The sequence below is a fragment of the Haematobia irritans genome, chromosome 2 (genome assembly GCF_050003625.1).
Source record: "Haematobia irritans isolate KBUSLIRL chromosome 2, ASM5000362v1, whole genome shotgun sequence".
NCBI lineage: Eukaryota > Metazoa > Arthropoda > Insecta > Diptera > Muscidae > Haematobia > Haematobia irritans.
The window spans coordinates 224,608,464-224,629,265 of NC_134398.1; the positions used below are offsets into that span (position 1 = coordinate 224,608,464).

Here is a 20,802-nt window from a genome sequence, read left to right on the forward strand (position 1 = left end):
AGCTACACTTGTAGTTTAGTCAATGCATGGTTTTAAACTGAAATCAAAACAACAATAAGGCTGTTTTCTTTTAGCACTGGATACCCTAAGCCGTGAAGGACTAAAAGAAAACAGAGTATTCGCTTACCCAGAACATCTCCAAAAATATGCAACACTGTCATCAGCTGTTTAAAAACAATCACAGAAAAGAAGTTAAATATTGCATTTGTAATGTATGAAATACTCAAATAGTAATAAATATTTATTGCTGCGATTACACGCAAAAAATAATTCTTTCTTCCCAAACGAAATTTTAGACAAAAAAAGTTCGTTTCTCATTTGCTTTTCGCTGTAAGGAAGTGTATTTGGAAGAAAAGTATATACTTTTTGTGATGAACGTTTATTCTTTTCCAGGATGTAAAAACAATTTCATAAAGACAAACTCAAAAAAAAAAAACGTTGTTTTCATGCTAATTGCATTTTCCCTCAAATCTTTCTCACATCCACGAGGCTTTTTAGTTCTTAACACCTTTTCCTGTAAAACCAACAATGTAGAAGAAATTATACGATTTTATAAATTTTTAAAATGTTTTACCTTTCGCCTGGACGGAGAATCGAACTGCGGACCATGCACTTTGTAAGCCAACACACTAACCACTGAGCTATGTACCTGTTATGGTCATCAATAGATAAATATCCATATAAGTTTTATTTATATAGCATAGCTTGCAGCGCCCACGAACCGAATAAGCAAAGTTGATTTAAACATTTAGTTTGGCACCGTGGAGCAGTGGTTGCTACGTCCGACTTGCATGCCAAGGATCGTGGGTTCGATCCCTGCTTCGACCAAAGTTTTTTTGTTTTACATATATTCCAGATATGTTCGGAAGATTACGAAAAAATGTTCAACATTACATTGTAGTGTATTAAATTTTGAACTGTAAAATGTGTCTTATTAAAGACCTAAAGTCAGAAAAGAACACTGTTTGATATAAACGAAATGAACTGTGTTGTTGTTTCAAAAATAACTTTTTTATTGAAAAAATAAAAATTTTGTAACAAACGAATTTTTTTGGTGATAAAAGTTTAAAATTTTCGAAGCAATTCAAAAAACTCTAACAAAAGAAAAACGTTTTCGGTACACGTTTTCCAAACGTTTTGTTTTTCTTTGCGTGTATTTATGACACCGCACCACTTAGAATTTCATGTTTTTCGATTAGTCACAATAAATTGCTATTGTGAATCAAAGAAGCCTCACTTTATCAAAATACAATCTGACAACATCGGCGCGACTTGCACTGATGTTCTGGATAGCCCATACAAATGTTGCATCCAGTTGCACCCATCCCTAATCATGATTGTAGAATAAACCAACAATAACAAACAAAACGAATGAAGATAGAGGAAGCACGCTCAAAACAAACCCAGCCAAATGTACTCAAATCGATGATTTGACTTTCGCAAAGGAAATATGCTTGCAAATTTGTTAAGGCAAAGCCGACTATCAATATCCTTTATTCGGGAGTTTAAAGTGTAATTCATTTTAGGTTTGTGAATTACCCGAATTTATTCTGATAACACTAGTTTATACTGAAAATGTACATTTGATGAGACATGACTTTTCTTATGTATTTTGATCTGCAGAATTCGAAAAAAATGTAAAAAAAATTGTTTATGGAACAGTTTTTAGTTTTTTAGTTTTTCGTTCTTTTTTCACTAAACAAATTTAATCTCGAGTTATAAATTTCCGATTATATCGTTGTTGGCACTTAAATGAAAGGTTTTGAGATGACACGAATAATCGTGTATAATTGGAAAAGCGACGGAAAAGTACAAACCTTTGAAAAAAAAAAATAATTTTTTTTTCGAATTCAGTAGATCAACATACACAAGAAAAGTCACATCTCATCAAATGTACATGAAAAAATTTTATTTTGTAAACTAGTGTAATTGGTTCAAACACCCTCAAAAAAATCGCTTCTGTAACATATGTATACCCCAAACACAATTTGCTTCAAGCATATATATTTTCAGGATTGGTTCAAACCAAATATTGTTTGTATTCTTCAAACATATTATGTTTCACCTTAGGGCATACACTGGTAGAAAAAAAAATTAATGAAATTTTCTTTGTGTGGATATATTTTTAAGGCGCCAATTGGTTACTTCCATTATTTTACTTGCAGCATACTCTCTAGGTCTCTCTTTCTAAACACATATATGTTTTTTATAATATGGTTGAACTAAAAAACATATAATTTTTTCCAAACATATAATTTTTACACCCAAACATATGAAAAACAGTCTTTTTCGTTCGTGTAGTTTTGCTGCAAGTAGAGGATGATGATGAGAAATTTGGTGAATCCTATATGTCACTAAAGCTAATTTAAATTCTACATTTAGTTCATGAATTTATTATGTCTTGAGAAAATTTCCTTGACTTAATAATTTTTTGAGTACGATAGTTAAATTAAGTAGAACAGGGGACAAAATTATACACAAATTAAGCATAAATATTTACTAATGCCCATATTCGTAATAATTTACTGACAGTTTGTCGAAGGAATTTGTATGGTAATAGTAGGTTTAAAGTTTACATTAACTTTTATGAATATGCACGAAAAAACAGTGAACCCACCAGGAAGAAAAATTTCGGTTAATTTTAGAATATTTTGAATATTTTTAGAAAATTTTAACTAGACAGTATAACAAACACTGGTATCACGCCGATGTCATAAAAATAAGTAAATACTTTTCGACAAATTCAAGAAAATTTATTAAACATAATTAAGTTTTTTCACTTGTTAAAGAAAATTTTGTAGTTTGAAGGAAAAAATTGGAGTTCAAAATTGCAAGAATGTCTTTAGTGACATACGAAGTTCATGATGAACGCATTTGTAGTAAAATTTACAAATTTAAAGAAATATTGAACTATTTTGTGGAAGAAACGAATTTAGTTAATCTTTATCCCTCATTTGTGTATACTTTTTTCCTCGGGTTTAGTTAATTTAACTACCGTACGGAAAAAATTATTAGAGTAGAAGAAACTTTCTCCAGACATAATAATTCCATGAACTAAACGAAAGTTAAATTGGCTTTAGTGAAATAGAGAGTTCACTTTTTTTTGAGTGTGGGGGTAAATTTCTGTCTTCCACAAAATTGTTCAGAATTTCTTAAAATTTGTAAATTTTAAGAAATTCTGACAAGTGAAAGAAAGTAATTATGTCTAATAATTTTTTTAAATATTTACTTATTTTTATGAAATCTAACAAGTGAAAGAAAGTAATTATGTCTAATAATTTTTTTTTTTAAATATTTACTTATTTTTATGAAATCGTGGTGACATCTGCGTTTGTAATATAGTTTAGTTAACATTTTCTAAAATTAACCAAATTTTTCTGATACTAACGAATATTTTCCTTTCTGGTGGGTTCACTGTTTTATGAGTGTTGTATTACATTAATTCATAACTCAAAATTTATGGACAGATATAAATTTGTCCAAATAGTGATAAGGATGAAATCGAACATTGTGGTGCTAGCAGTGTACCGGAATGAACCACATAACAGAGATGTATTATGGGCATGTAAATCAACTTTAAAACTTTCGGTCAAATAGAGATCGCACATTAGTTGGACCCACATCAATTAAATATGTACACGCTTCGGTATAAGCCAATTTGACGTTTGACGTGTGATAACACTTCAGGTAAAACAATTTTGGTCAAATGCAAGAAATGTTTAAAATGTATAATTTACAAAGAAGTTGTTTTCCGTTTTTTACAAAGATCTACCCTTATATATTAGTATATACAAAAGAATGTATATCAATACATGCTAAATACTTCCCAAAAATTACAGCATCTTCCTTACCTTCCATACAATGCTGCGTATTCACATTAATATATCAAAGGTGTTCGATAAGAAAAGACGTCAGTAGATCGCTTATTTCAATGCAATTTCTGAAACAAATTAAAAATGTCGATTGATAACATCCATTGCTTGTGTAATATTATTAGTCCATGTCGCAATGAATTAGCTACAACTTTTATTTTTATACAATGGATAGTAACGGCTGTATCATCAATTCTCAATTTTATGAGGCCAGTCTTAAGTTATTGTAATAATTTCTTGATTAAGGAATAAAATTTTTGTTACTAATATATTTATTATTTTTTTTTTCTGATATCGTTTTAGTTGGCATACGAGCCCAAGTCGAATTAAATGAAGAGGACTACAATGATACCTGGATGTATATGCCTGATGGTGATGGTCAACCCCAAGTTGCCTATCTGGTTGAACCACCGCCAGAGGATAATCGTAATCAAGTGCCTCAGCTAATACAATTTGAATACTATGGAACGTATGTATTTGTTTTTTGTCACATAGATTTTTTCTTTAACACTTGTGCCTCTTCCAGTACAAATCCATCCGAACCTGTGGTTAGTAATGTTTGGCTAAACGATGAAGAAAATTCTAATCGCTATAAGCGTGATACATGGGAAGAAATGGCAGAAAAATTTAATCCTGCTTTAGATACGAAAATATTGGTGCATGGCTGGAAATCTAGTACCCAAAGTAATTCTATACAATCGATACGTGGTGGTTACATAAAAAGGGGGCATGTTAATGTTTTCGGTAAGTCATCTCATTCCCAATTTTGTGTTGTGTGTAACCCCAAAACTTCTCAAGACGATAAGTAAACATTTTTTTTGCTGTTTCGCCTAAAGAAAAAATACTTTCTTCCGGAACGAAATTTTAGACAAAGGAAATTCCACTTTGCTTTAAGAGCAAATAAACCCGAATTTATGACAAGCGATGCAACAAATGTCTCTAATCATTTTTATTTGATATTAAAAAATATTTATTTAGAAAACTTCCTTTCTTGTCTAAAATTTTGTTCCTCAGAAAAGAAAAGTCTTCTTTTAGTGTATATCTTAATTTAAAATTCAGATTCGTGATCAAATACGAAACATATTTTTAGTGCATTGTTTTTAATGTGTGGACAAACTAAAACATGTTTTAGTGTAATTGAGTTTGCAGACAATGTTTGCTATGTCAGCAAACAGCGACGGATTTCAGCAGACGTTTTGCTGTTTTAGCAGATTTTTCTGCTGTTTCTACTAACAAATTTCTTGGGAAGTACCCTTTATAAAATAAGACAGGTAGTACAAGTTCTACAAAAATATTTTTTGATCTCTAAGCGGCGATAATTCCAGAAGTATCCAGTTCTTGCGAAAAGTCCTTTCATTTTAAACCATCTTTATAGAAGTAGATCCCCAGAGAAGGAATATGACAACCTCCAAAATGCTAATTTTGGACGGTAACGTTATGTATCTAATTTCACAACATTTTTGAGGCAAACATTTTATTTTTTCCCCTATACACATTTTTTTTTCTGATTCAATCTAAATTAATTGATCCTCTTAATTTTTTAATTGAAATGTCTTCAATCACAGAAATGATAGTATCAATTAAAAAAATAATTGAAAGTCAATCAAAAAATTAATTAAAAAGCTAATTGATTCTATTATTTTTCGGATTGATGTTTGTTTCAATTAAAAAATTTGTTGAAGCAATTAAATTTTTAATTGAATAATTTTTAAAACTTAATTAAAATTATAATTGGAACAAGTATATACGGCCGTAAGTTCGGCCAGGCCGAATCTTATGTACCCTCCACCATGGATTACGTAGAAACTTCTACGAAAGACTGTCATCCACAAATTTCAACTCACTCGGATGAAATTTGCTCCTCCAAGAGGCTCCATATACTACCACCACGTACCAAATTTCAACCAGATCGGATGAATTTGGCTTCTCCAAAAGGAACCGGAGGTCAAATCTGGCGATCGGTTTATATGGGAGCTATATATAATTATGGACTGATAGGAACCAATTCCTGCATGGTTGTTGGATACCATATACTAACATCACGTATCAAATTTCAACCGAATGGGAAGAATTTTGCTCTTCCAAGGTGCTCCGGAGGTCAAATCTGGGGATCGGTTTATATAGGGCCTATATATAATTATGGACCGATATCGACCAATTTTTGCATGGGTGTTTGAGGCCATATATTAACATCACGTACCAAATTTCAACTGAATCAGATGAATTTTGGTCTTCCAAGAGGCTCCGGAGGTCAAATCTGGTGATCGGTTTATATGGGGGCAATATATAATTATGGACCGATATGGACCAATATTTGCATGGTCATTAGAGACCATATAATAACATCATGTACCAAATTTCAGCCGGATCGGATGAAAATTGTTTCTCTTCCAAGTTTTGCATGGTTGTTAGAGACCATATATTAACATCGTGTACCAAATTTTAGACGGATCCGATAAAATTTGCTTCTCTTAGAGGCTCCGCAAGCCAAATCGGGGGATCGGTTTATATGGGGGCTATATATAATTATGGACCGATGTGAACCAATTTTTGCATGGTTGTACCATGTACCAAATTTCAGCCGGATGGGATGAAAATTGCTTCTCTTAAAGGCCACGCAAGCCAAATTTGGGGGTCCGTTTATATGGGGGCTATACGTATAAGTGGACCGATGTGGCCCATGCTCAGATCGACTCAGAATTTCACCACGACCCAGAATATATATACTTTATGGGGTCTTAGATCAATATTTCGATGTGTTACAAACGGAATGACAAAGTTAATATACCCCCATCCTATGGTGGAGGGTATACAAACATTCCTGAAAATTTTTTCTGGATATACAAAAATAAAATGTTGCTTTGGTAGGTAACCATATACCTTCTCATGCATGGTATTTTTTCAACCACGCGTCCGTATCAGAGAATGAAGCCGACCCATTTTTGTCGGCGGAGGCTGACACTAACTTTTTGCCTCCGGCGGCTTGACGGCTAAGCCGATAGAAAATTATCTATTCGACGGCGCACAATTATCTATTATAAAATCAATTTGAAGTTTTCCGATTTGTAATGAGATTAGTTGTACAACCAATCTTACAATCAAATTTGCATTTCATTCAAATTTTCTGATTTTTGTAAAACCATTATAGCAACTTGATACTAATTGATTATAAGTGGAAAGTACAAAAATTTGGCAAAAAATAGAACAATTATTACTACATTTATCTGATATAAATCAATATTTTTGATTAATTGGCGGCTAAATTTGAATCGAGATGAGTCGATATTTTCGGCGGAGGCGTCGACTGCTAAAAACAGGTCGGCGGCGGCTAAAGTCAGCGGCTTCATTCTCTCGCCCCCATTGCCATTGTTACGGCTCTCTTTGGGAATCTGTAGATTACTGTGCTGACCGCCAGACTATAACACCATATATGATTGCAGATCTACCCCTTACGAGGAAAGCGACAGTTTCCTTTCCTCTCCTTCAACTCGCCATTCATGTTTGGGAATAGCAAAAATTGTATATTTGGGGACAGATAGTAATACAAATCCCATAATCTTCTTCCGAAATGTATTTTTTAGCAATCAATTGGAGGGATCAAGCCGATAATATATATTATTTAAGGCCCGCTCGCTACACTGTCCAAGTTGGCCGAGCTGTTGCAAAGCTAATCGATTTATTGGTAGAGGTTAAGAATGCCGATCCAAAACGTATCCATTTAATCGGACACAGTTTGGGTTCGCATATAATGGGTTATGCTGGTTCCTATACAAAATACCGTGTTGGAAGGATTACAGGTAAATAAGTGTATACTGTACTGAATGAATGTTGCTATAAAAACAAATTGTTTTTATTCACGTACTAGGTTTGGATCCAGCACGTCCTGCCTTTGAGGATTGTATAGGACCGGAAAATCATTTGGATCGCACTGATGCTGATTTTGTAGATGTTATACACAGTTGTGCTGGTTTTCTAGGATTTAAAAATCCCATTGGTCATGCGGATTTTTATCCAAATGGTGGTAATCCACCACAACCTGGATGTACCGAGTTAAATCAAATTTTCAGTAAGTGGATATCTTTAAAATATAAATAAAATTTCTGAAGAGATAAAATTTATTGTTGATATAATTTCAGCTGGCTGTAGTCACGGTCGATCTTACGAGTATTATGCTGAGTCGATAAATAGCGAAAAAGGTTTCTATGCTCTTCCCTGTAATTCATTGTTGGAGATTAAGGGTAATAATTGTACTGGCAATAAAATATTAATGGGTGATCCCACTCCACGTACCGCTCAAGGTATTTATTATCTCAAAACATCGGATAAACCAACATTTGCTTTGGGTATGGAATAAATTTACTTAAAAATAAATAATATTATACTACGTATGCAATTCAATAAAGTTCTTTTGTGCAAAATATGCATAGCAGCAGTTTTTTGGTCTGTTGAAACAAGAAGAAACAACGGTACACAAAAAAAAAATTTTCTGATTCAATCACGAAATTAATTGATCCAATTAATTTTTTAATTGAAATGTCTTCAATCACAGAAATGATAGTATCAATTAAAAAATTATTGAAAGTCAATTAACAAATTAATTGATACTATTAGTTTTTGTGATTGATTTTTGTTTCAATTAAAAAATTAGTTGAATCAGAATCTATTCTAATTCCTTGGCGAAAAATGGAATAGTGTTGCCATCGCTTATCAATTTTTTGAACTCACAAATGGAGCTATTACTTACCCAACAAGTATAGTATGTTAGTGTTGCCAAGTTTATACCTATCTTATCATGGTTTAAAGTCTGTTACAAGAAAACTGTTTTATGTGGAATTATGGGAAATTAAATGATAAAATACGACTAAATTTATTTATGATGTTAACGTTAAAATATTATTCTTTTAATAAATAATTATAAACAAAAATATCGAATGCAAACACATGGCAAGGAAAACAACATATGCAATTCCATTTAGGGTATCACATCGGTTCTGATAATCGTATTGTGCGAATTACGATGACCATTCATGATAACATCTTCGGGACGGGGTTTGATTTCATAATGTATGTAACCATCAACATCATCCAAATCTTTGGAAGTAAATTTCGCCAATAATGTGCCACGTCCAGCATAAGGAGGTACATATTTGAATGTGGAAGCAGCAGTACCACCAACAGGAATTTCCATAATCTGTAGGAAATTAAAAATCAATAAGTAAAATTTAAATTTCTTGCTGTGGGAGAAGCTTACCTTAAACCGTAGTGGTTTTTCTATACCAGGTCCTTCAATGTGGAAGATACCCTTTCGTACGGGTATGGGCAAGGGATTGGTTAATCGTACTATAACATCCACAGGCTTTTGTGATATAATTTCACCTTGGAAACTGAATTTGATATCGGGTTTGCGAACTCGAAAATCATCCATGGCATAATATTCGTAATCTGTGTCCTTAACCAAAGCCGCGCAGGATATATTGAATGTGGCCTGCAATTATAGAATATATATAAACTACATTATCGGCGTATGCAATTTTTTTTTGAACGGCGAAAAATGCGTTTCTTTAATTTAACCAATTGCTATCCCCAAAATAATATTAATAACCATCATCAATTTAATTAAATGTATACTGGCGAAATTACCAATACATGGCAACCCCATTATCATGCATTGGCTATGTTCGACCACCCAATAATTATCACAAATTTATGAAAGAATGGCTATGTCAAGTGTAGTGAAAAAATCGAATATTTTTTTAGCAATTTTTAATTGAAATCATTTGGGCATGAGGTGAAACAATTAGGACACAAGGGTTTGCAAGTGTAATGAAAAAATTTAATATTTTTTTTACTAATTTTTAATTTAAATCGCCTAATTTGGGCAATGAGCTAAAACGCAAGTGTAATGAAATATTTTTTTTTACTAATTTTTAATTGAAATCGCCTAATTTGGGAAAATGAGCTGAAACGATAAGGACCCAATTGGGACTCTTCAATTTTTCTGTGCATGATATCTTACCTGGGCCGAAAGTTTTTTAAAGTAATCCTCGAATTCCACCGGCATGCGTACATATTCCGTGGTATCTGGTTCAACGGTAATTTCGAAAGGCATCGTTTTCACAGCCTCATTGCTAATGCCCGTATATAAAGCTGATTCACAATTGATCTGACCTATGGCCGTATGTGCCTTCTCCTTCGATTTATTTGTTATACTCAGCACAACGGTAAACGATTCACCAACTTTGATATCATCTCTCATTTGTAAATCGAATTCAACTTCGTTAAAAGTATCATTCAAATAGTAACGGCTAAAGGCATGACGCGATTGTTTCAAAGCCTTCAGAGTGACGTTACGTTCCTCTTCGCTCTTTTCCGCATATTTGTAAGTGTCAGTTATATCTTCACGTTCCCATTTCAAAACAGCCTTTGTGCTGATATAATGGCCTATAGCCATTGTGTCTTTACGCAAGAGTTTTATTGGTTGGAAAGGGCCATTGTAACGCCAGTACACTTTGTCAGCGTTGACTTCAGCAAATACGAACCCACAATCAAAGGGGCGTAAAATTTCACCATTCTTGACGGCAGACACGGGAGCTGGACCAACCCGGTACATATTATCAGATGCTTCCTGAGGTGTGGCATCTACAGCTTGCCATCCATCGTAGGTGAGACCATTTTGTCCTACTCCCAAATCAGGCCTCGTCATCCATACCTCATTCCAGACATGATAGTTCCATATGGAATCTGTGGTCTCCGCATCTAGTTTCTTGTTATTGTGATCAATGAAAATGTCCACAGTCAAAGAGGCCTGTGTGTCATGGGCTGATGAGTAGCAAGTGACTATTCTTGAGGGAATACCCAATGTACGAGCTATTGTAGTTAAAACACCTGCGAAATTCCAGCACTGACCAAACTTCACCGATTTCTGGGTTTTGTAGAATTGTTGTAGAATCTCAGTAGAGCCAATCCATTTGGTTGGAGCTGTACCACCAGAAAAGTCTTCTGTCCAATTGCCCATAATGACACCATCATCATCAACCGAATTTACCGCAGCCGACAAAGCTCTAGCAACTCGTACCGGATCACCTCTATAAGCGGGTGGAATACGTCCAACTGTACCCAGGAGCTTTATGGAACATTCCAGTATATGTCTCTCAAATTGTCCCAATTTCCAAACAGAAGGCCTCAAACGATTATACGAACCTCTCCATATAAGAGTGGTATCATGCATTACATATTCCTTACGTTGTTCTCTATCATCCATAAAGACTTGATCATCACGACACCATGGATTGAACAACACATATATGGGTACTGGTAACGTAAATGATTTCGAACCATCTCCAATTAGTTTCGTGTCAATGTCCATTCTCCATTCTGCCACGGGGCATGTTGCGGCGGGCTTTATTAATACGATTAAAGTATTTGCTTCATGCTCTTCAATACCAGCTCCCCACTCAAGAGGATCTCCAAGGAAATCAATTCCATCACGCGGCACTAAGCCAATCAGTGTACCATGACCGGGATTGGGTTTTTTGTCATCAGCTACCGTGAAAATAAAACTAATTGCATCACGACTAGGACTGAAGGCACGATCGAAATTTAAGCGTAGCCTAAAAGGTTCGCCGCGACGAACAATAAGTGATTCACTGGCTGCATAGAAGTGGTCAGTATGATGCTCATCATGATTTTCTTCACGGTACAAATCAACACTGATGACTCTTAGTACGGCATTTGAACCAGAATCTGGAAAAAAGGAAAGAGGAGGAGAATGCAGTATGAATAGAATTTTAAAATAATTAATAAATAAAAATTAACAAGCGTATCATGAGATAATAAAAGGGTGGCATCTCTTCAACAGCTGACTACAATTTATTGATGAAATTATTTTTTTACTACAACAAAGTTTGCCAAATTTATTGTATTAGCAGTGTGTAGTGGCAATTGTACCTTGGGTGTTCTAATTTTATTTAACAATATAACAGAAGTGGGGTCCAGCAGATCTTATTTCTAAACTGATGTCCTACGTTAACATTTCTAATCAAAAGGTTTTTGGCCATATTTTCCATAAAAACCTATGTTTATTAAGCTAACACTGACCGATGTGCGAGCATAAAGAGAAAAGGTACTGAGAGCGGAGAGATCGATACTTTGTGCTTTAGGAAGATGCGCACGAAAATTTATTTTGCGGTGTCTGTCAGACTACGACGTCAGCTACAAAGTCTTTCTAAAGTACATCAAAAATTCCTTCTCGAGTTGGATTTCATTTTTACTTCACATGAAGTTTTTTTTGAGGTGAAATATATAAAAATTCTTTGTTTTACGCTGTGAAGTCGAGCCAAGTTTTCACTGACCCCGAGAAATGGAATTAAATCTCATTTTGCAATCATACGGAGAAGAATACCAAAGATTATATAAATGATATTTGCATTATTTATTTTATTTTTTTATCCTTTAGGTGAGTATTAAGTTCGAGTTTAGCCGCTAAAATCGCTAAAGTGAAAACTAAATCAGTAAGAAAAATGCATGAAATTATACATATTTGTTGCAAATTTTATTATAACTTGATGGGGAAAAGCCCAAAGCAAAGTTTGGATTCCTTAAAATGGATTATTAAAGAAAAGTAATCGTGAAAAAATGACGTTTTTAGCGGCTAAACTCGAACTTAATACCCACCTTTTGTCATTACGTCCTGCTAATGTAAATTTTTTTCGATATAAAAAAATAAAATATACAATAAAGTAAAATGCTTATTATATATAATAAAATGCTTATTTGAATTTTCGACAATAGCTCTAGAAAAATAAAATTTTAATTTCAGGACAATTTACTTTACTTTGAAAACATGCGACTTTAACTGAAGGACGCAAAAACAATTACATATATAAAAATAAACAACACAATTAAAACAAAGATTATCATTTCCTTAAAATTAAAACGTCTTTATAACGAAAAATGTTGCCCTTAATATCCCAGCAAAAAATTTGGAAGTTCTCCTAAAGGCACAACTTTAAAAGCACTTCCAAAAATGTCCTCCCAAAGATGTTCTTTCTTTTGACTACACAGGAAGATCTTTTAATTCAATTTTTTATAACTCGCTTTTTTTCATGTTTTTAATGAGTAATTTTAACTTTTTTTTGACTCAAATAGGTTAAAAACAGATTAAAAATTAATAAAATAATGCAAATTATTGTATTTAATGTATTGTATTTAAATGTATTTAAATAAAAAAAAAATTAAAAATTATTTATTCGTCAAAATATTACAAACTTTCTTAATTCACATCCAAAACACTGGATTCGTATCACACCTTAAGAAGTGATGCAAATTCAGTGCAACGGCTTTTGAAATGGTGGACATCCGTCCTATGACATGTTAAATTCATCGCTTCTGCGTAAATTTTGTACCATTTCCGGACCCAAAAAGAACATTTCACTACGGCGACGCTTTTTTGCTGGGACACCAAACTTTAAATAAACTTTAACACGTTCGCTGCCGTGTGACCCACCGGTGGTTCACACCATTTTTTTCCGTGAGACCATGTGCACCACCGGTGGGTCACATGATTTTTTTCCGTGGGTCACACGCTACATAATATTATAAGACCGGCGGTCACATTCTAAAAACACATAAAAAACAACACAAACGTGAAACTAACACTTAACATACACTTTTAAACAAAAAAAAACACTTTTGGCACACTGGTAATTTTTTTAACATACGGCGGTAACGAACGTGTTAATATAAGGTTTTTTTTTTTTTAAAGTGTGCACTTAAAGAATTATTGACCTAATATGAACGATTATGCAGCATAAATTTGAGGATACGGCATTTACGCAACATTAAGGACAAATTTATTTAAATAAAGAAATGTTTATTAAAAGAAAGTTTGTAATATTAGCTTTAAGAATTATTTTATTTAAATTTAGGACACTAATCTTAGAAATTTGCGTCCCTCTGTTAAAATGAAGTAAGGCAAAATTATCCTAAAGGAATAATGTTTAAATTAACTGAGATATTGAATCTTTCGACTAAAAATAAAAAAGCTTCAAAATAAGGCCAATAATTATTTTGAAGATTTTGCATCTTTGGTTTAATTTTTTTTTTAATTAAGAAAACATTTTTTGCTTTGAAGCATGCGTTATAATTTGGATTTTTAAACTGATATTTATTTCTACATTAACACCTTTGTTCACAAAAAAAAAAAAAAATGCTGATACAATCACGAAATTAATTGATCCAATTGTTTTTTTTTAATTGAAATGTCTTCAATCACAAAAATGGTAGTATCAATTAAAAACTTAATTGAAAGTCAATTAAAATATTAATTGATACTATTAATTTTTGTGATTGATTTTTGTTTCAATTAAAAAACTTGTTGAATCAATTCAATTTTTAATTGAATATTTTTTAAAATTAATTTTAATACTTTAATTGGAAAAATTTTCGTGAATTTTTTCTGTTTTGATACATCACAAAAAGAGAACAATATGTTAATGCGATCAATGAGATCTGGGGCCAAATCACCGCAGTCGAAATCGAGTACTTCGTCATAGTAATATAGTTTACGCGGATCACCGCAGTCGTTATCGAATTGTTTCTACTCGAAGTTGAACACGACAGGTTGCATGCTATCGAAAACGAAGTACGTAGTGATTTTTGAGCGGAAAAAGGTAAACAAAAAAAAAGAAGTGGGTGAAAATGTAAGCATTATTCTATTTTGGCAAAATACATTTTAGAAAATATAATATTAGTTGCGTTTAGGAAATAAAGGAATGTTCAGTAGCCGCTTCAAAAAAAATTTTTTTTTTCAAGAAAATATTTATGTTAAAGCTTCTTTTGGCAGACGAAAACGTCTTTTAAATCTAGGGATGTTAAAAACACAATCAATTAAAAGCACTCACTTCAAAATAGAATAATCACTCTACTTCAATGCTAAAGGACGAATATTTTTCCTTATTAATGCCAATTTTTACTCATCCTCTGTATCCGACTCATAATATATTTTCACACATATATTTTAACACACAACAACAATTAAATTTCTCAGAAATAACGTATTTTGATCACAAAAACTTATTTTAAAATTCTCTTTCGCTTCCAATTTCTTATTACCATATGATATTTTCATGTTAGCCTGATACCGAAAACAGGCAATTGACGTCCAACTGCATTATATCTAATTATACAATTATTTTTCGAGCTTTATGGACAGACATAGATTAAGGAACATGGTTAATAGAGCCATTGAAAAGAAAACGCCAGATACAAATCTATACACGCCTGGACTGTACATGTTTCGGTTCGGGCGAATGAACCTTTCCACAGCCTTTAGTATAGATCTGGCTGGGAGAGATAACTCAATTTGGGCCCTTTATGCTAACTACTTATGGAGAAAACATTTGGGAAATTTCCTCTTACAAATTGAATCATCTTTTCTCCCACTGTACATCATACGTTTACAACAATGTAAAAAAAGTAGTAGACAAAATAAATTACGATCGAATGCGGTGATCCAAAAATTTACTGCGATCGAAATGTTTCTCTATGCGAAACAGAACTCGATGACGAATGCGGTGATTTGGCCCCTGTATCCTAATTTTAAATTTATTGAGCCTAGATAGAAAGCATAATATATTTATTATAAAGAAGCGGCTTGAATTCAAGTAATTTTTTTTTTTGAGTGTAGTAAAACAAAGGTCAATTCAAATTGAAAATTTCCAGAATTTTACAATCGATGTACCCTCATCAGTGTGACCACACATTTGTAATTTTATTTTATTTTATCAACAATAAATAATATTAAACATCTGTTTTTATTAAATGCTTTTGCGAGTATTTTGGCAATTCTTCTTTCTAGATGAACGAATGGATTAAGTAGCTCGTTTTAGTATTATTAATTTATTACTTTTTCCCAAAAATAGTGGCGTCTGTGATTGACAATGTGTTTTGAGAAGGACGGATTGTGGGCGTGAGAGAAATTATTTTGGAATAAAAAAACAAAACATAAGCAGGCATACATATTGATATTAAAATATGAGTTGCTGTATCCATATATATATGTTTAGATATATTTATATAAGTATTTTCTTAAATTTTAATTTTAATCAAATCAAACACTTATGTTTTTTTGAAATACATGTTAAAAAAAATTATCTTTGGTTCCAAAAAGAGGAAAACAGAACCATGTATGAAAGAACATTTCCTTAAAATATATTCGATAAGGAAATTTGACTTAAATCTGTCCACCTTTGTGAGCACGTAACTAGTAATTTGAAAATAACTCATTTTAGCAGTAATTCATTCATCAATATGTGGGAAGCCAGTTATATTGGGATGATATATTAGTGGTGGAGTAACTTAAATTTGTTATTGTTATTTTTAAATATTGTCGTATAATTAAATTCAATGCTAATTAAAACAGAAGAAAATTTTCATACACTTCTCAAAAATAGTACGCCATGGTTAAACTGGGAATCTAAAAACTGGAATTCAATTTAGTTCAATTTTCATACGAGGTACACTGAAAAAGATTGACCTAATATGAAAGATAAAGCAACTTAAATTTTAAGACACTCAATTGACACAATATTTAGGACAAATTTCTTTAAAGTAAAGAATGTTTAATTAAAAGAAAATCTATAATTTGTGTGTTAAAAATGTTTTTTTTTTTTTAAATTTAGGATTCTTTGAAAATTGCTCCACTTTAAAGGAAGGCAAATGTTCCTTAAGTTAAAGAAAAATCATTATGAATTAAAGTAATAAACGTTAACTATAACTGATATAGTAAACCTTTGAATTAAAGATACAAAATTTTCGAATAAAGGCTAAATCTTATTTTGGCAATTTTGCATCTTTGTTTTTTTTTTTAATTAAGAAAATCATTTTAAATTGTTGCACAAAATTTATTTTGTTTTTGGAAAATTATTACATATTTTTTTAATTATAAAATTTACTTTTTTTAGTGTATTTATGAATGACCTGGGCGAGATGGCTTTGCAACTATTTATGAGTCGTTCATATTATTGCACCTAATAATTGAATTCTTGGTTCGATCATCTGTCATAATGTTAATTGCCTGTTTTAGAAAACAAAAGCTATTTGTTTTCTAAATTACCACTACTACGTGATACAAGCGAATTTTCCTTCGAAACTAAAAATCAGAAGTAAATGTTTTCCCAAAATCAAGGCATAACATACATTCACACAAGGTTGTTCGAGTAAGGCTATGGTCACGCTGGGCAAATAGTTGACAAAATGGGTGTCACACTTTTTTCCAGAAGCACTTTAGAACTATGTGGATACTATTTTTGCAAAACACTACACTTCACGAAAATTTTTTCAATTAAAGTCTTAATTGAGTTTTAAAAAATATTCAATTAAAAATTTAATTGATTCAACAAATCTTTTTTATTGAAACAAAAAACAATCACAAAAATTAGTTGTATCAGTTAATTTTTTAATAGGATCAATTAATTTTTTAATTGATACTATCATTTCTGTGATTGAAGACATTTCAAAACACCCAGTCATAAATATAATATGACTGGGTGCAAACATATATTAATTTAGAAACTTCGTTTAAACATATATATGATTAGAAACGTTAGATAGAGCGAGAGAGATTAGGGAATACCCATAAAGATGGCGACGGAGATATAGAACGAAAGAATCAACATAACGAAGTGAGAGAAACAAGTGAGAGTAAATAGTGCTCTACTTGAGAGCATTGTTGCCAGTATTGGGGATTCCACCTCCCCCCCAAGACAAGATGGCAGCTATGTCCATAATACGATTTAACGGAACACTAACGGAGCTTCATGAAAATGGGGGTAAATATTAAATTGTTGAACTTCACAGCCCATTGAAATAAGCGATTTCATGTGTGAGCTACAAAGTCATTAAAAGACAATTCACACTTTCAAATTTATAGACATCATATACATAAATTTCCCACATAAATTAACTAAAGAAATTTGGGACAGGTGGTGGCAATGGTGGCGCTCATGATATTTGATTATGACTAAGTGAATAGTAAATTGATACTTTTTAATGTTATGACATATAGAGATACTCGCGATGTTTATGTGCTTTTGTTAATTAATCTTAATGAAGGTTTTATTTATTAGTATTGTTATTATTATAACCACTATTTTTTTTTTAATTTTTATCTTTACAATAAAATAATGTATAAGGCATTAGTCACCAACATCGATATGTGGCAAAAAGAAAAAAATAAATAGAAGCATATTTTTGGAATTTTAATTATGGCAACCCTTCATTGTAGGATAGGTTTACTAAATATAAACTTATTTTTATTATTTTATGTTATTATAGGATTGGAATGGGCCAAAATACCACTGAGCCACTTTCGCACCCAGAGAAGGAGTATGATTGCCTCCTAGAGCAAAATGTTATTTTTGGAAGGTGAACATGTAACATGTTTGTCTCAACCATGTTTTATTTTTGAGGAAAAAATTTTGTTTCTCCCCATCTAAATATAATATTTTGTTCTAACAAGTGATCAAATACCTTCTCTGGGTACAGCTACCCAGAAAAATATAGGAAGTTGTTCCACAAACATTTCTTTTAAAGCGCATCCCGGAATCCTCCATCAATTTTTTCCACTTCCTAAAGTGTGGAATTAGGCCGTTTTAAGTGAAATGTTTTGGACAATTAAGTTTCGCAAGAAAAAATAAAAAAAAAAACAATAAAAAAGTAAAAAAACAAGTATATACAGCACTAAGTTCGGCCGGGCCGAATCTTAAATACCCACCACCATGAACCAAATATTAGGGTTTCCTTTGAAATTTCAGGAGGGCTTGAGGACTTGAGAACACTTCCCGAAGATAAATTGAAAGATTTCACCTATGAGGACTATATCAGATTCTGGATTCATAAGAACCATTTTTGTTTGAGGTTTAGAGGAATCATTAAGATCTCTTGTAAGGGTGCAAGAAAATTATAAAATTACGTCTTGATTTGAAATCTTTAATCTGTAGAAGTAAAATCGGGAAATTTTACATTGAATTTCAAGCAATTTTCATGATCAGTGCGCCTTCTACACCCTCAAGAAGTGAAGTCGGTCTATATGTAGGCATTACCAAATGGACCGATAAAAACTTAATCCGATACACGTTTTTGTTAGCCTAAAACACCAGAATACTTACAATTTCAGGCAAATCAGATAAAAACTACGGTTTCTAGAAACCCAAGGAGTTAAATCGGGAGATCGTTCTTATGGCTATGGGCTATACTAAAATATGGACCGATGCTCACCGTTTTATGACCCGAAAATACCACTAGATTTTCAATTTCAAGCAAATAGTATAAAAACTTCGGATTCTAGAAGCCCAAGAAGTAAAATCGGGAAATCGGTCTATATGGGGGCTATACCAAAATATGGACCGATACTCACCATTTTCAGCACACCTCTTTATGGTCCTAAAAGACCCCAAATCGGGAGGTCGGTTTATATGGGGACTATATCAAAACCTGGACCGATTAGCACATCTTCGAACTTGACCTGCCTGCAGACAAAAGAGGAGTTTGTGCAAAATTTCAGCTCGATTGCTTCATTATTGAAGACTGTAGCGTGATTACAACAGACAGACAGACAGACGGACAGACGGACATCGTTATATCGTCTTAGAATTTCTGCCTGATCAAGAATATATATACTTTATATAGTCGGAAATCGATATTTCGATGTGTTACAAACGGAATGACAAACTTATTATACCCTCGTCACCATTCTACGGTGGTGGGTATAAAAATAAAAAGTGAAAATGGGTTTTTTTATTTCATTAAATTTCTTCATCCAAATGAACTTCCAAGGCACAACTCATTATACTCATAAAATTCATTGGAGATGATCCAAGTTTGCACTACTTCCGGATCACAACTTTTGGAACCAAACTACATTTTTGGAAGCTCTTGTTTTGCTGGGATATAATGGCTTTGACAAATCTAAATTGAATCTAACAATATGATGATGTTATTTCTGACAGTTGTTGATTTTGAACAATAAAATCTAAAAAACATTAAAAAATATAGCGCTTTATTTTATTTCATTACATATCAGCTACGCTATATATATAAATGTTATATTTTTGGCAGAATGCAGAAAATTGTCGACAGCACCAATTGGGAGCCATGAAAATATTTTAATAAGTGTTTGCTAATATTATTTTCCGGAATGATTCTATACTGTATCATGAATAACGTCATTTTTTTAAAATTAATTACCTTACTCCGTGAGCACAATAGGTATAGATAGATACATATACGTTATGTGGTCCAATAGTTCATTCATTCAATCCACTTATCTAGTACCTACCATATATAATGTGGAGGTTTTCTACTTTTAAATCATTTCACGCTTCGTGGGTGTTTTTGTGTTTTAGTTTTTTCTTCTTGTCGTAGAATATTGCATATATCAATTATCAACCCGATCTCATTTGGGAAGTAATGTATTTTTCGGTGTCTAAATTTGATATTGTTTTTATGTATGGAATATATGAATGGATTTCTATTTAGGTAATTTACTTTAATAGATGATGTTTTATAGTTGCAACTTGATAAGTATTAAAAACTCGAAATTTTAATGTAAATATGACGTTTATGTATTTATATATAAAATATTTATACCCTCAGAAAAAAAGTTAATGAAATTTTCTATAGCCGATTATTTAAATTGTGTATAAATCGAGAAAATTGTCCTATTTTAAGTAGTTGTCGCTTACTTTAATGACATGAACGAAAAAAGAGAAAAAAGCATCTTACTTAAATTGAGTTCATCATTTTTAATATTTCTTTTCGACTTTAACGGAGCAACGCGAATTTAAAAAATGTGTCTCCTAAATTTAATAACAAAAATGGGCTTGTCATAGGACAGATGTCCACCATTTGATAAATAAATACTTTTTAAACT

At 32.2% G+C, this 20,802-nt stretch overlaps 2 protein-coding genes across 3 annotated transcripts in view; one reads left to right on the forward strand and one right to left on the reverse strand.

The window, feature by feature from the left end:
- Positions 1 to 3,909: 3,909 nt before the first annotated feature.
- Positions 3,910 to 8,292, forward strand: LOC142225344 (pancreatic triacylglycerol lipase). Its single transcript, XM_075295113.1, has 6 exons — positions 3,910 to 4,098; positions 4,176 to 4,341; positions 4,399 to 4,616; positions 7,454 to 7,669; positions 7,738 to 7,938; positions 8,009 to 8,292. The coding sequence occupies exons 1-6, from the start codon at positions 3,957 to 3,959 to the stop codon at positions 8,224 to 8,226; spliced, it is 1,161 nt and encodes a 386-aa protein (XP_075151228.1). The 5' UTR covers positions 3,910 to 3,956; the 3' UTR covers positions 8,227 to 8,292.
- Positions 8,293 to 8,705: 413 nt separating this feature from the next.
- Positions 8,706 to 20,802, reverse strand: part of Tg (Transglutaminase) — a 43,338-nt gene continuing 31,241 nt past the window's right edge. For both annotated transcript variants that reach the window (XM_075297604.1, XM_075297605.1), the window contains exons 2-4: positions 9,889 to 11,615; positions 9,124 to 9,357; positions 8,706 to 9,063 (exon numbers count right to left, since the gene is read on the reverse strand). In XM_075297604.1, the coding sequence (XP_075153719.1) occupies positions 8,845 to 9,063; positions 9,124 to 9,357; positions 9,889 to 11,615 (2,180 nt within the window). In that variant the 3' untranslated portion in view covers positions 8,706 to 8,844. The remainder of the gene's footprint in view (positions 9,064 to 9,123; positions 9,358 to 9,888; positions 11,616 to 20,802) is intronic.